Here is a 13,365-nt window from a genome sequence, read left to right on the forward strand (position 1 = left end):
GAGACTGGTGTTTGCTTGTGTGTGTGATAGTCTAGAGTCTAGACAGTGAGAGAGCCTTTCTGTGTTTTATGTGCTTGGGATAAATTGTCTGAGTGGTGTGATGTGTTATCCTGCCCTGTGCAGCTCAGAATCAGAATAATCTTTATTGTCACATGACTCACATCACAGATTTACAGGTGTAAAACAGTAGGTGAAATTTGTTTTGATTGTTGTCCAGAAAGAGAGAGAAAAGAAAGAAGGGGGAGAAGGAATCAGAAAAGAGATGGTGGTCAGGCCTTGTTCAACAGTCTGATGATACCCGGGTGGAAGCTGTTCATAAACCTGGTGGTCCGTTTGATTGGAGCTAAGAGTTGTACTCTTTGCGTTCACGCAACAGCCAGAGATTCAAGGTATCTACATATTTACACATAGCATATCCATCCAAATATTATGTGCATGAGGTTTAGAAATAAGGTGCATGAGCATATTAGCTGGTATATACTGTTCATGACATAGACATAGTGCAAGAAGAGTATCAGTGCGTTGTACATGAGATTAAGGTGCAGAGTATCAGCATGTGTCAAGTTCAGCCACACAGTCCACAAAAGGTTGCTTTACTGGTATAATCCACAGTTATGTCCGTGAGGAAAGCAAAAGTCCAAGGCCAGCCTGATGACAGGCAGTGGTCATGTCTTGTTCTGATGTCCCTTGATACTGCGGTAGGTTGCCTGGCCGCGGTCTGTGGAGAGGTTTGAACAGTTTGTGGCACATCATCCAAGTGTAGTAGCTTTGGATAAAGCCCTCTTCTCTCTCTCCCCCCTCGCAATCCCAATGGCAGGCTCTTTCCTTTCAAGTTATATATTCCTCCTTGTGTCTCAAACATCACTCATCAGTATCACTCTCATTTCTCCTTTCTCTTTACGTGTCACTTCTCTTTCATCCCTTCTCTGCCCCTGTCCCTCTCTCTCGTCTCGCTCCTCTGTTCTCAACCTCCCTGCTTCCCACTCGCAATTAATTTGTCTCTCTCTCTCTCCTCATCTGCCCTGCCCTGCATCTCTCCCCCTTTTTCTCCATCTTTACAAGGGACTTGAAACTATTATTTGGAAGGATGCACAGCTGTGAACCTGCAGAGAAGGAGACAATAAGGAAAGATAAAGGAAGACTGATATGGTGATATCAGTCTTCCTTTATCTTTCCTTATTGTCTCCGACAGGCCGAAAGGCATGGCCGAGACATTTTTCTCCGTTTGTCCGTCGTCCGTCCGTCCGTCCATGTGTGTGTGTGTGTGTGTGTGTGGTTCCGTCTGTGGACAGCTAATCTCCGGCAACGTTGGCTTGATGGCAGCGAAACTGTGCACAGACACTCCTGGATGCCAGAGCAGAAGCTCTGCCCCAAATCTTTCACATGGGCCAACAGGAGGCCGATTATTGCTAAAAAAAATTTTGGCAGTACTCCTACAGATTTTGTCCAAACATCACGCAAATCGGTACACAGTATCAGTATTGTCATTACTGTAAACAAAACGTGTTTTTCAGATTTTTCATATTCCATCCTGATTGGCTAAGATTGAGGAGTGCTCAGTTTTGAACAAAATGCCTCAAATCATGAACACACTAGGCCCAGGAAGAAATGCCACTTTTTTTTATCAGCCTCATGGTGGCGCTATAACACACACACACGCACACGCACACACACACACACACACACACACACACACACACACACACACACACACACACACACACTAAAGTCGGCTCTATCTAAGACCCCTGACTACCACTGAATACTGAGTCATTTCAATCACAAAGGCAAAGTGTGGCTTTCCAATCCAGGGCAAATTACAGTGGAACAGAAGATGAGGCTTACACAGACAGTGCACAGTGGCACACTGGCACAGTGTTTGCAGGGCACAAAGGGTAGTTACATTCTTATGACCCATTGCCTCTATCTACTGTAAACCATCAAATCGTTGCTGTCGGGTGGAAACCTTGTATGTCCCCAAAAAAGTGTACCCATTGAGACCTGAGGCCGATTCTACAAATTCTTCTAAATCAGTTAGTTCTCTCACTTTCACGATTTTTCAAAACCTTTCAAAAATAGCAGATGTACAAGATCGCAGCACGGCACGAAGTGACGCGCTATGAGCTTGTATATCTGCTATTTTTGAATAGCCCACGCAAAAATCAAAAATGACAAAGATGCTTTCCCAGTTTTAATGGGTTAAAATAGCGAATAGCCTGCCCTCAACAGGGCATGCTTTTTTAGGGGGGGAAACACTTTAAGATAACTAAAATACAGCCCCTGGATAGTGTGGACTGGGAAAGTATATCAGGGACTAAAATACATTTTGAAAAGACAAAAGAATTCTTGTACTGGTGTCCCCTGTGGCGCAGACCACTGGTGACTTTTAGCATGCATGCTGTATGTACGTGCATATGCATAGTGCATACGAATACACATGACCAGCAACTAACTAACCTGACTACCTAAACTGGGACGGTTGATGTTCAATAATTTATCATTTGTGAGAGAAAGGGAACAGAAAAGGACAGAAATAGTGAGGGGAAAGGGAGAGCAAGAGCAAGAGAGAAAGAACAAGAAAGAGTGGCAGGGAGAGTAATAGTGGGAGAGAGAATACCCGTGCATGAAATGGAGCATGGTTAAGTTAAGTCTAATTTGTCTTCGGTGGTACAGTATATCCTTATCCTGCATGATGTGTGTGCACGCACGCACGCACGCACGCACGCACACGCACACGCACACGCACACACGCACACACACACACACACAAACACACGCACACGCACACACTGGCATCCCTGTAAAGCTCTCTGATGTCTGGAGCTACTTTGCATGATTCAGGAGGGGAGCCGTTGGGGACAGTTTCTCTTCATCTGACTTTACGTATTAACTAGAGACAGAGAGAGGAGCGAGAGGAGCTAGATGAAGATAGAGAGAAAGGAGACAGAGAGAGAGTGGAGAAAGAGAGAGAGAGAGAGAGAGAGAGAGAGTAGAGAAAAATAGAGAGGAGGGGAGAGAGGAAGAGCTGTAGGCACAGTGACCTACATTTACAGCGGAACAGAGGAGACCTGCACAATTCTATTCACCAGAGTTTGATATGATATTATTAAAAAGACCTGCCGCTCTCCCTGGGGTCAGGTCTGATGAAACCCTAGGGCTCAGAATAGAATGAGAGGACATTAGGCGGTACAAAGTAAAATCCTGAGTAAACATTGACCAGTAGGAGTCCACATTTACACTCCAAAATGATATGTGTTGTACTGTGTGTGAGTACAATTATTTAATGATTTAATGTATCCATTTGTAACTCTGAGAGTATACAAATGTAACCAAATTGATCTGTTTGTAAACTCCCAGAATGAAATTAACACTGAGGATTTTACTGTGTACCCCGGACAGTATACAGGACAGTGTATTGTAGTTTGTTTTGTTTTTTAATACTGATTATTCATTTTGGGATGGGAATAAGAATGACCTAAAGTAAATTATTGAAATATCTATTAAAAAGCCAGCTATAACCCAGTGTACACATATTTTTGACACATTGTCAATCAAAGACCTACAATTCTTAGGTTATTCACAAATTGCAAGTGGTGCTAATTTTGTGCAATCACTTATTTCTTTTGCTACCTTGAAATTAAATAGGTTGAGAATCACTGCTTTAGTAAGCAATCTTGAGTCATGTTGAGTCATGCCAGAGTATAACCCAGCATATTGATTGCCTTCCACATCAATAGCTATGTCTGATGTTGTTAAAGGGATAGTTCACCCCCAAAATGACTTTTTTCTATTGATTAGTCACCCCATGGAGACTTGAATTCCTGGATATTTTTTAGTTTTTGTCGCATTCCTAAGCCAATAGTTTGATGACCAGCAGTGGTTCCGGTAGGAGACACAAAGAGTCTCCTTTGTGTCTCCTACCGGAACCGCTGTTTACCGGTCCGCTGGTCATCAAATTATTGGCTTAGGAATGCGACAAAAACAAAAAAAAATCTCCATGAAGTCAAGTCTCCATGGGGTGTGTAATATAGAAAAGATAGAAAACAAGTCATTTTGGGGGTGAACTATTCCTTTAAGTCAGCAATAACAGGGCCAGAATCTACATTTTAAAACGTGAAGACTTACTGTAACGGTGCATTGATATGGTTAGAATGACTTATCACCAAATAGAAAAACTATTGAGAAACACTTTCTGTGATGAACGTTTCAACTTTATAATAGAGTGTACCTGTCATGTCATCATTGTATCAAATGGTGCTTTGAGTGACTGTAAACTACAACTGTTGAAGGTATCTCACAGTCACAGCCAAAAGGGCTTGACCCTGAGCTCAGCTATGACTGAGTGCCCACTGTGCTACAATGCTGTGAAATAGACACCCCTCCTTTTTTCATTCTACACCAAATATGTACACCAATAGGCCATTGCCTTATTCACAGTTCCTACTGAGTAAGGTTAGAGGGCTGGAGACCACAATAATCTGCCACACTACCATGGTTCCTACCCCTGTACTCCACATCTTCCATTCACTAGCTGGGTGGATAATACCCTTGTCATTCTTCTTTAAGATTTAGAAATCCATACATATTCCCTGGAGGGGATCCATGGGGGGGGGGGGGATCACTGCCTCATTTCCTGCTGGAGATCAGACCAAAATACCACAGAAGGGGGGAATGGGGTGGAGAGCTTGAGAGTGAGAGTGTGTGAGAGAGAGAGAGAGAGAGAGAGAGAGGGAGAGAGAGAGAGAGAGAGAGAGAGAGAGAGAGATAGTTTGTCTATCTACATCTATGGTATGTTTCTCTCTCTCTCTCATGTGCGTGCATGCATGAGTTTGTGTGCCAGCATAACATTTTTTTATATGACTGAGTAATCAATGGGGTCTTCAGAAGGACAAAAGAGGGTGGGCCATATGAAACTGTGAAGGTGAATGAATGAGGTGATCAATCAGCAGCCACGTCCAGCAGGTTGTGTCTGTATTGGATCACACAAACCATTACTCTGATTAGAAGCATGCAATAAATGGCTGCATATGCAGGTGTGTGTGTGCGTGTGCGCGCGTGTGTGTGTGTGTGTGTGTGTGTGTGTGTGTGTGTGTGTGTGTGTGTGTGTGTGTGTGTGTGTGTGTGTGCGTGTGTGTGTGTGTGTGTGTGTGTGTGTGTGTGTGTATGCATGCGTCTGTATGAATATGTGTACATGCACTGTGTGCTTTTACTGTACCGTACTCTCAGTGTGTGTGTGTGTGTGTGTGTGTGTGTGTGTGTGTGTGTGTGTGTGTGTGTGTGTGTGTGTGTGTGTGTGTGTGTGTGTGTGTGTGTGTGTGTGTGGGGGGGGGGGTGTGTGGGGGGGGGGGTGTGTGGGGGTGTGTGTGGGGGTGTACAATTACGTGTGTGAGAGTGTTGGAAGCATGTTCTGTGCTTGCATGAGGTCTCACTGCAGCTTCAACGCTCGCACTGAAATCCAGGTCACATTACTTCTCTCAATCCAGATAACTCATTGCTAACATGACCTGTTTTTGTATGTGCACGTGAGTGCGTGTCTAAAGCCCGATTCATACTTCGTCGCATGATGTCGTTGCACAGCGAAAATAGCAGCGCTACAACCTCACAGCGCGTCGCATCTGCGACGCGCTGTGAGCTTGTAGCGCTTTGTAGCGCTGCTACAGTATTTTGGGGCACAACGCTGTCGTGTGACAGACCATCAATTAGGCTTAATGCGCATATACACGTGACAATACCTCAAGGATGAAATCTGAATATCTGAATGGCAAATAATGTAATGCTAAATCATGCAGAGAGGGCAGCTATGATGAGCCAGTGTGTGTGATATAGTGAACTGGGTCACTTACAGAACCATGGAGTTACACGGCAAAATACATACCAGTAGTTCATTTAACTTAAAAGTTTATTTAAATATTGATTTAAAGGAGTAGTTCACCCCAAAAATGGGGGGGGGGAGATGCTATTGCAAATACATTACATAACATTACATTACAATACATTACATTACAGTCATTTAGCAGACGCTTTTATCCAAAGCGACTTACAATAAGTGCATTCAACATAGGTAGGGAACGAAACTACTAATCACCAGAAGTCTTAAGTGCATTCTCTTCTAAAACAAGCAACTAAAAGTATACCTAGCGCTAAGGTAAAAAGGTATACAAATACTGTGAACTATATTAGCAACCCTGAAAGGTCACTGTCATATTTTTGGACTCATTTCCATATTCTGGGGGTGAAAAAGTGCAAGTTGTATTCAAGGACTTGTCTTGAGCTGGAAAAAAATGACTTCCTGCCCTCATCGGGAGAACGTGCATGGTGCAGTGCATGGCATGTCAAGGGCAGGTCCTGCTTCAACAGTGTAACCCCGCCCCCCACCCTGCTGATTGGTCATTAAATATTCAGCAGTCTCTCCTATAGAGTTAACATTTAAACACCAACAGCCCACAGTGGGAGAGAGCGAGAGAGGTGGAAGGAGGCAGAGGGGAGGTGAGGCAGAGAGAGTGATGGAGCGAGAGATGCAGAGGCGAAGAGGCAGAGCGAGGGATGGAGACAGGAGGAGCGGTAGAGAGAAGCACAGAGGGCGGTAAAAGAGAGGTAGAGACCTGGATGGGAGTGGGGGTGGGGGGGGGTGGTTGAGAACATTCATAATCCGCAGCAAAGTGAACACTCTTTCACATTACATTATGTCTGTGTATTTTGGGAGATTCATGTTGTCACTGCTGTGTCCGTAGATACAACAAGAGCGTTGGGAATCAAAGACATGGCAGATGAATGGCAGTGGTTCTCAAAGTGGGGTCTGGGGATCCCCAAGGGTCCTGAGGGGGTTCCAGGGGGTCCCCAGTAAAATGAGGATGACTTTAAACATTTAAGCCCTATATTATTTTTCCGCCTATTCGAAAATAGCCAATCTATAAGCTCACAACATGTCGCATCGCGACCCATTGTGAGCAACCCTGCTATTGACGTCTGACATCCCAGCTTGTAGCTCTATAAAAAAAAAGGCGAACATGTTTTGAAGAATCTTGACAAATCTTGTCTCAGGGGGTTTCCCTCGCACAACTTCTTTTCAAATGGGGTCCGTAGCCAAATACATATCAATTTGGGGCTCCTTGACATGACAATGTTTGAGAATCACGATACTGTAAACGGCCATAGCTCCATAAGTCCACTCCATGTCTAGAAGAGCCATGGTAACATGAATCCATGGTGAATCCATGGTGAACATGAATGCGTTTGCTGTGCTTTGGGGTAAAAAAGGGAGGATTGAGGTTGTTGAATCGGGGCCAGAGAACCAGGTCTATTATTAGCTCCACATGCTGCCAACTGGAGCGCATGTGTGCGTGTCTCTTAAGTAAGTAAGTGTGTGCATATTTGTGTGCATGTGTCTGTGTGTTTCCGTGTGTGTGCGCGTTGCTCCCAGCACTCCACATCAGCCAACGTAAAATCTAAAATCCAGAGATCTACATACACAGAAGTGCATGTGCATGTACGTGTGTGTGCAGTTCATGCACTCTAATACAGATTACACAAATTCGTACACGCACGCACGCACGCACACACACACACACACACACACACACACACACACACACACACACACACACACACACACACACACACACACACACACACACACAAGCTGCACACACAAGCACTCTTTCATAATGAGATTTAAACATTCAATTCCATTATTTTGGCGATGGCTGTGGCATTAAAGTGTTGGGGTTGGAGCGAGCAGCCTGGTCTGCCTGGACTACAGACGACCTTGCACTGCTATTGACGATCTGACGTCCTAAAGTGAGCTGCTTGTGTTCCCATAATGATGGTTCTCTTCGTCAGTGCGATGTGTTTTGCATAATGAGGAAGACGAGGAGGCAGGGGGGGGGGGGGAATTGGGGCAGGAAAGTAGAGCGTCTTGACAGTGAGCTTCTATTGATCTGTGGGATGAAGGATGGACCTACACAGCTTCTGTTATCTGTACTGTACCTACACTCTGTCGCACCTTTGACCTTTAACAACTAACCCACAGTCACATAAACTATTTCAGTCAGAAACACTCACAGTCAAAGTAGATTTAACCATTTATTGCAACAAATGGAATTCAGTTAAGCGTGACGTTAAAGGCTCCGCTCTTGGAGATATTCCCTGAATTTTGTCGAAGCAGCGTGCTAAGCAAAACCGGGGAATGCTTAGCAAAACCCCCATAGGGATACTATAGAGAGTATGCACATGCGTCACTTTTCCACCGGGACACACCCTCCTCATCTAGACTGAGTGGCAAAACATGGAGCGTTGGAGTTTGGAAGCGCTCGTTGTAAATCACTCAACGGTCCTGGGTACCACCTGTTTCTAAATGTCACATGATGCAGGAGGCAGCAGGACGTTGTGTTATTGAAAACGAACGCTTCCAAACTCTGACACTTAGAAAGATTATCACCTGCACGGAATGTATTGACAGAAATTATCTCATAACTACGGTGGAACAAAAACGTTGCAGATAGAAAGAGGATAATTCAAGCTTTCTGTACAGCTGCCATGTTGGTGAGTTTAAGGTTGTTTAATACAATCAATTTCTGTTTGGACGTAAGGGCTGTCAAGGCCAGAAAGATTTTTTTTTGCCACTCAGTAGGCGTTCCCACATAACTTCCAGGTACGATGATGTCACGTGCATAGCCTCTATATCAACAATAAGCAATACATTGACATATTAGTTTGAATTAGCAGATATAATGAGCCTATGCCAGACTCTAATCAAAAGGTGGAGGCTGGGGTGGAGGAGGTAGCTAGCAGAAATGAATCAGTCAGCAAGACCAGGAGAGACCTAGTGAATACGAAGCCGTATTTAAAGGAACCTCTTTGCTAGCTAATGCATGAGCTCTGATTGGAGTATGAATGTGTGAAGTAATGACCAGCAGCGCTGTGAATGGGGAATAGAAAGATGATGATCACATCTGCTGACTGACAGCTGATTACAGCTGAGGCGAGCAAGACTTCCGTGTCCTGCATGAACTAACGCTATGCTTCGTTAGTGTTTATAGTGTTTAATCAGATATGGCATTTACTGACCACTGATTAGCAATTGGCTGGTTTTGTGTTAGTTGACCAAGACATTGTTAGTCAATTAGTTGATGAGTCAATTTCCTGCAAAATAATAAGATGTTGACGACTATTCATTTCTTTATGGAAAAACTATTTCTGTCGCCAAAGAGACTCCTAGTATGACAGAATATACTGTACAGTATGTAAACCTTTCATGCTGCCTAATAATGTGCACATATGCACACCACAAGCGCCCACCTGCACGCACGCACGCACGCACGCACGCACGCACTCACACACACACACACACACACACACACACACACACGCACGCACGCACGCACACACACACACACACACACACAAAGTTATGAGAACATTTCAGGCACAATACAAATTCAGCTCTGACTATGACTCACTCATATAGGGCACACACCATTGTTTATGAAAAGGGCAGCTGCCAACTATATACTGATGACTGGTATGTGGTGTGTGTGTGTGTGTGTGTGTGTGTGTGTGTGTGTGTGTGTGTGTGTGTGTGTGTGTGTGTGTGTGTGTGTGTGTGTGTGTGTGTGTGTGTGTGTGTGTGTGTGTGTGTGTGTGTGTGTGTGTGTGTGTGTGTGTGTGTGTGCGTGCGTGTGTGTGTGAGAGATTGAAGCATGTGTCCACAGTCCCCCCCACACACACTCACACACACACACACACACACACACAACCACACACACACACACACACACACACACACACACACACACACACACACACACACACACACACACACACACACACACACACACACACACACACACACAACCACACACACATAGAAAGAGAGCAGGTGAGTGAGAGAGAAAGGAAGAGAGAATACAATACACAGTACAATCCATGAGGGTGCCTACTGTACCTCGCCATAGTCGGTGGTGACGACCAATGTTCCATCTGCACAGGAATTTACAGTGGAAGCCTTAGGAACCAGTTGTTCCTTCTCCTTGACCCACACACGAGCCCCCTGCAACACACACACACACGCACGCACACGCACACACACACACACACACACACACACACACACACACACACACACACACACACACACACACACACACACTGGTTAGAGTTATAAACATTACAATAAGCATTCATGGTTTAATGGTTAAAACAGCAGTTTGCAGAGACATTTATTTAACTCTGAGAATGTTCTACACGTGCTAGCGCTGTCTGCTCTTCAAGTGTTTCCAATGTGCGCGCATGCATGCACAGACAGATGCTGCATAGACCGTAACATCTGGACTACAAACACAGAGCAACAGTACTGTGTGTGTGTGTGTGTGTGTGTGTGTGTGTGTGTGTGTGTGTGTGTGTGTGTGTGTGTGTGTGTGTGTGTGTGTGTGTGTGTGTGTGTGCGTGTGCGTGTGCGTGTGCGTGCATGTGTGTGTGTCAGCCCCAGGGTCAGAGGAAGTGTGTTCTGTCAGTCTGATCCTCAGAGACAAAGCCCTCTTTCACACTGACTGACTGACCTCTCACCCCCAAACCCCTTAACCGGGGGCAGGGTAGAGGAGGACACAAAGAAAGAAATAGGAGCGGCATTAGCTACAAAAAAATAATAATTGGACATTCAAGTCAAACATATTATCTTTGTTTGCATTGTAGCCCTCATACATATGGAAAGTTCAATCAACGTTAACAAATTGAAATTTGAGTGAGTTCAGTTTTAACCCTTTAGCCAACATAGAAAAGAAAAGGTAAACTGTGTAACTTTTAGCCTATTTTATTTATAGATATATAAAACTATTTAAGCTATAATTTCCGTCTATCAGCCACCATGTATATATTGTGCTGGTGTGTTTCCCTGCAGGAAGACACATCCCTCTGGCTGTATTTTGGTTTTGTTCCACTGTTTATGTTGACATTCAGCCCTGTGGCTGAAAGGCTACTACACACTGCAAGATATTAGCTCCGATTATGCTGTCTCCAATTAAGCTTTTTTGTCACTTGCGACGAAACCCCCGATCTGACGCAAGATCGGGCTTCCCTTGTGTGTGTGTGTGTGTGTGTGTGTGTGTGTGTGTGTGTGTGTGTGTGTGTGTGTGTGTGTGTGTGTGTGTGTGTGTGTGTGTGTGTGTGTGTGTGTGTGTGTGTGTGTGTGTGTGTGTGCGCGCACGTGCGGAGAGAGAAAGAATGGAATGGAATATAGATTGGAATAAAAAAACTAAATGTATCGGTCGGGATTGCATCCTGGTGAAATCTTGCAGTGTGTGTGATCCCTTTTCGGCGATCAATGGTGTAGTGTGAAAACCACAACAGTATTATGACAGCCGATTTCAAGAAGGAGACTTGAAATGCATAAGAATCTGATGACTCGCCGACGACTTTAAAAGTCGTACAGTGTGTAGCTGCCTTAAAGGTAGGTTAAGTAATCAACAAAAGAAAAGTTTGAGAACCATGATCCAAATCAAATTGAATCTAACAGCCATAAAATGGTAAATGGTGCATTTATATAACACCTTTATCCAAGGCGCTTTTCAATGATTGTGCATTACATTCACCCATTCACACACACATTCATACACCGATGGCAAAGGAAACCATGCAAGGCACCAACCTGCTCATCGGGTGCAATTAGGGATTCAGCGTCTTGCTCAAGAACACTTCTACACTAGCTCTAGGGGAGCCCGGGATCAAACTGGGAACTTTTCGGTTCCCAATCGGCTGCTCTACCTCCTGAGCCAGTCCCGCCCCTATAAGGCGCCTCCATGAGCTCATCTAACATTTGGAAACTATTGTGATGTAACTACTAATTAATTTAGTTGTAAGAGTTAGCTAGGCCTACCTGCTAGCTAAGATAATAGATTTACATTTAAAATCTAAACATGTTTCCATGTCTGTTAAGACTAAAGGACTGTGTCCACCAAGGTGTTTTGTCCTGAGCACAGCGTATTTACTTTATGCAAGAAACGCCAGCAGCGTGACAAGGCACTTTGCGTCTATTCGCTGCTGCATGACTAGCATTTTTTATCGGGTCGCCCAGAGTTTAAATATTTTCAACTCTGAGGGAGCCTTGCATTTTCAGCTGGGAAAAGAATGCTTTAGACACCCGCCCCAAAGTGGCACAAAGCAGCGCTGTAACAGATACCTGATATCGACTGATATCTGAACCATTTTCATTGACAGAAGATAATGACGTTATCACGTCACATGACGTCATGAGAACCCATTGGAACCCTTATTTATTGAGCAGTGCAGCTTCAAAAGAAGACAAAGAATAACCGAAGAGTGAGAGAATGAGATAGGATCAGGCCTTCAAGTGGATTTTATTCTGACCCATCAAGGGATTTTAAACAGACACTACAGTTTGCAATGCCAAATCACTACAGCAACGAGATGCTAAATTACCATGGCAATGAGATGCCAAATTACTACGGAAACGAGATGCTACATTACCATGGCAATGAGAGACATCCCCAGCATATTAGCCACGATCCACTCCACTATCCCGAAAACAATCTGGCCGATTACCCCCATCGGCACTGCCCGTCTTTTCGGGAGCAGATCAGCCATCAAGTCTCGGATGGGGTCCTAGGACACCTTTGGAGCATGAAGGCGACAATGATGGAGAGCCAACATAAGACCAATGATCAGATCCAACAATTGCGAAATGACAACACACAACTTCGAAATGACAATGCACAACTCCGTCAAGACATGAGTCGTCTTACAGACATGATCTCTGGACTCTGCCAACGACTCGAACCAGTCGCCTCACAGCGCACCGAACCTAAAGTCCAGAATACAACCAACATATTTCTCAGAGGTGAGAGGAAGGAACAACCTAGAGAGCCTAAAGAAGCTACGGCCTTTCCCAAGGAGTTACAGAAGAAATACTGCCCCCTCTGCAACTCCTCACAACATTATACGAATCATTGTACTGCCCTTAGAAAGATGTCCAAAGAAGAACGGACACGGTGGATAAAGGAGAATAATAGGTGCGAGAGATGTGGTCGCAATCATAGGACGGCGAACTGTACACTTAAGTCTAAGTGTGGCCAATGCCCTGGGATCCATCTTGGAGTCTTCCACGATGTTAATACAGACTAGAATCCCATACAGCTGGAGCTCTCACCGCCTCAGTAGAACCACTATGGAGGACCTATACTGAGCTTGATTGGACCTTGCCAGGTCCAATCCTGCACCAACACCTAACTCCAAGGCAGTGCTTTATATCTTTCCCTATACCAGAGAGATGAGATAATAGAGCAACGCCCCTGAGACAAGAAAGGAGAATGGGATGGATGACCCCCAGATGCAAGAGTCCTCACTCCAAGCCTG

General features: G+C 44.6%; 1 protein-coding gene across 1 annotated transcript in view; it reads right to left on the minus strand.

The window, feature by feature from the left end:
- The window catches only part of myo10l1 (myosin X, like 1), a gene marked incomplete at both ends in the record, with an annotated part of 68,940 nt that overhangs the window by 40,373 nt on the left and 15,202 nt on the right, over positions 1-13,365 (minus strand). Inside the window, one exon of the mRNA XM_080413687.1 lies at positions 9,944-10,048. Coding sequence (XP_080269813.1) covers positions 9,944-10,048 — 105 coding nt within the window. The remainder of the gene's footprint in view (positions 1-9,943; positions 10,049-13,365) is intronic.

Source organism: Gymnoscopelus braueri (genome assembly GCF_963280865.1).
Source record: "Gymnoscopelus braueri genome assembly, chromosome: 19".
Lineage (NCBI taxonomy): Eukaryota > Metazoa > Chordata > Actinopteri > Myctophiformes > Myctophidae > Gymnoscopelus > Gymnoscopelus braueri.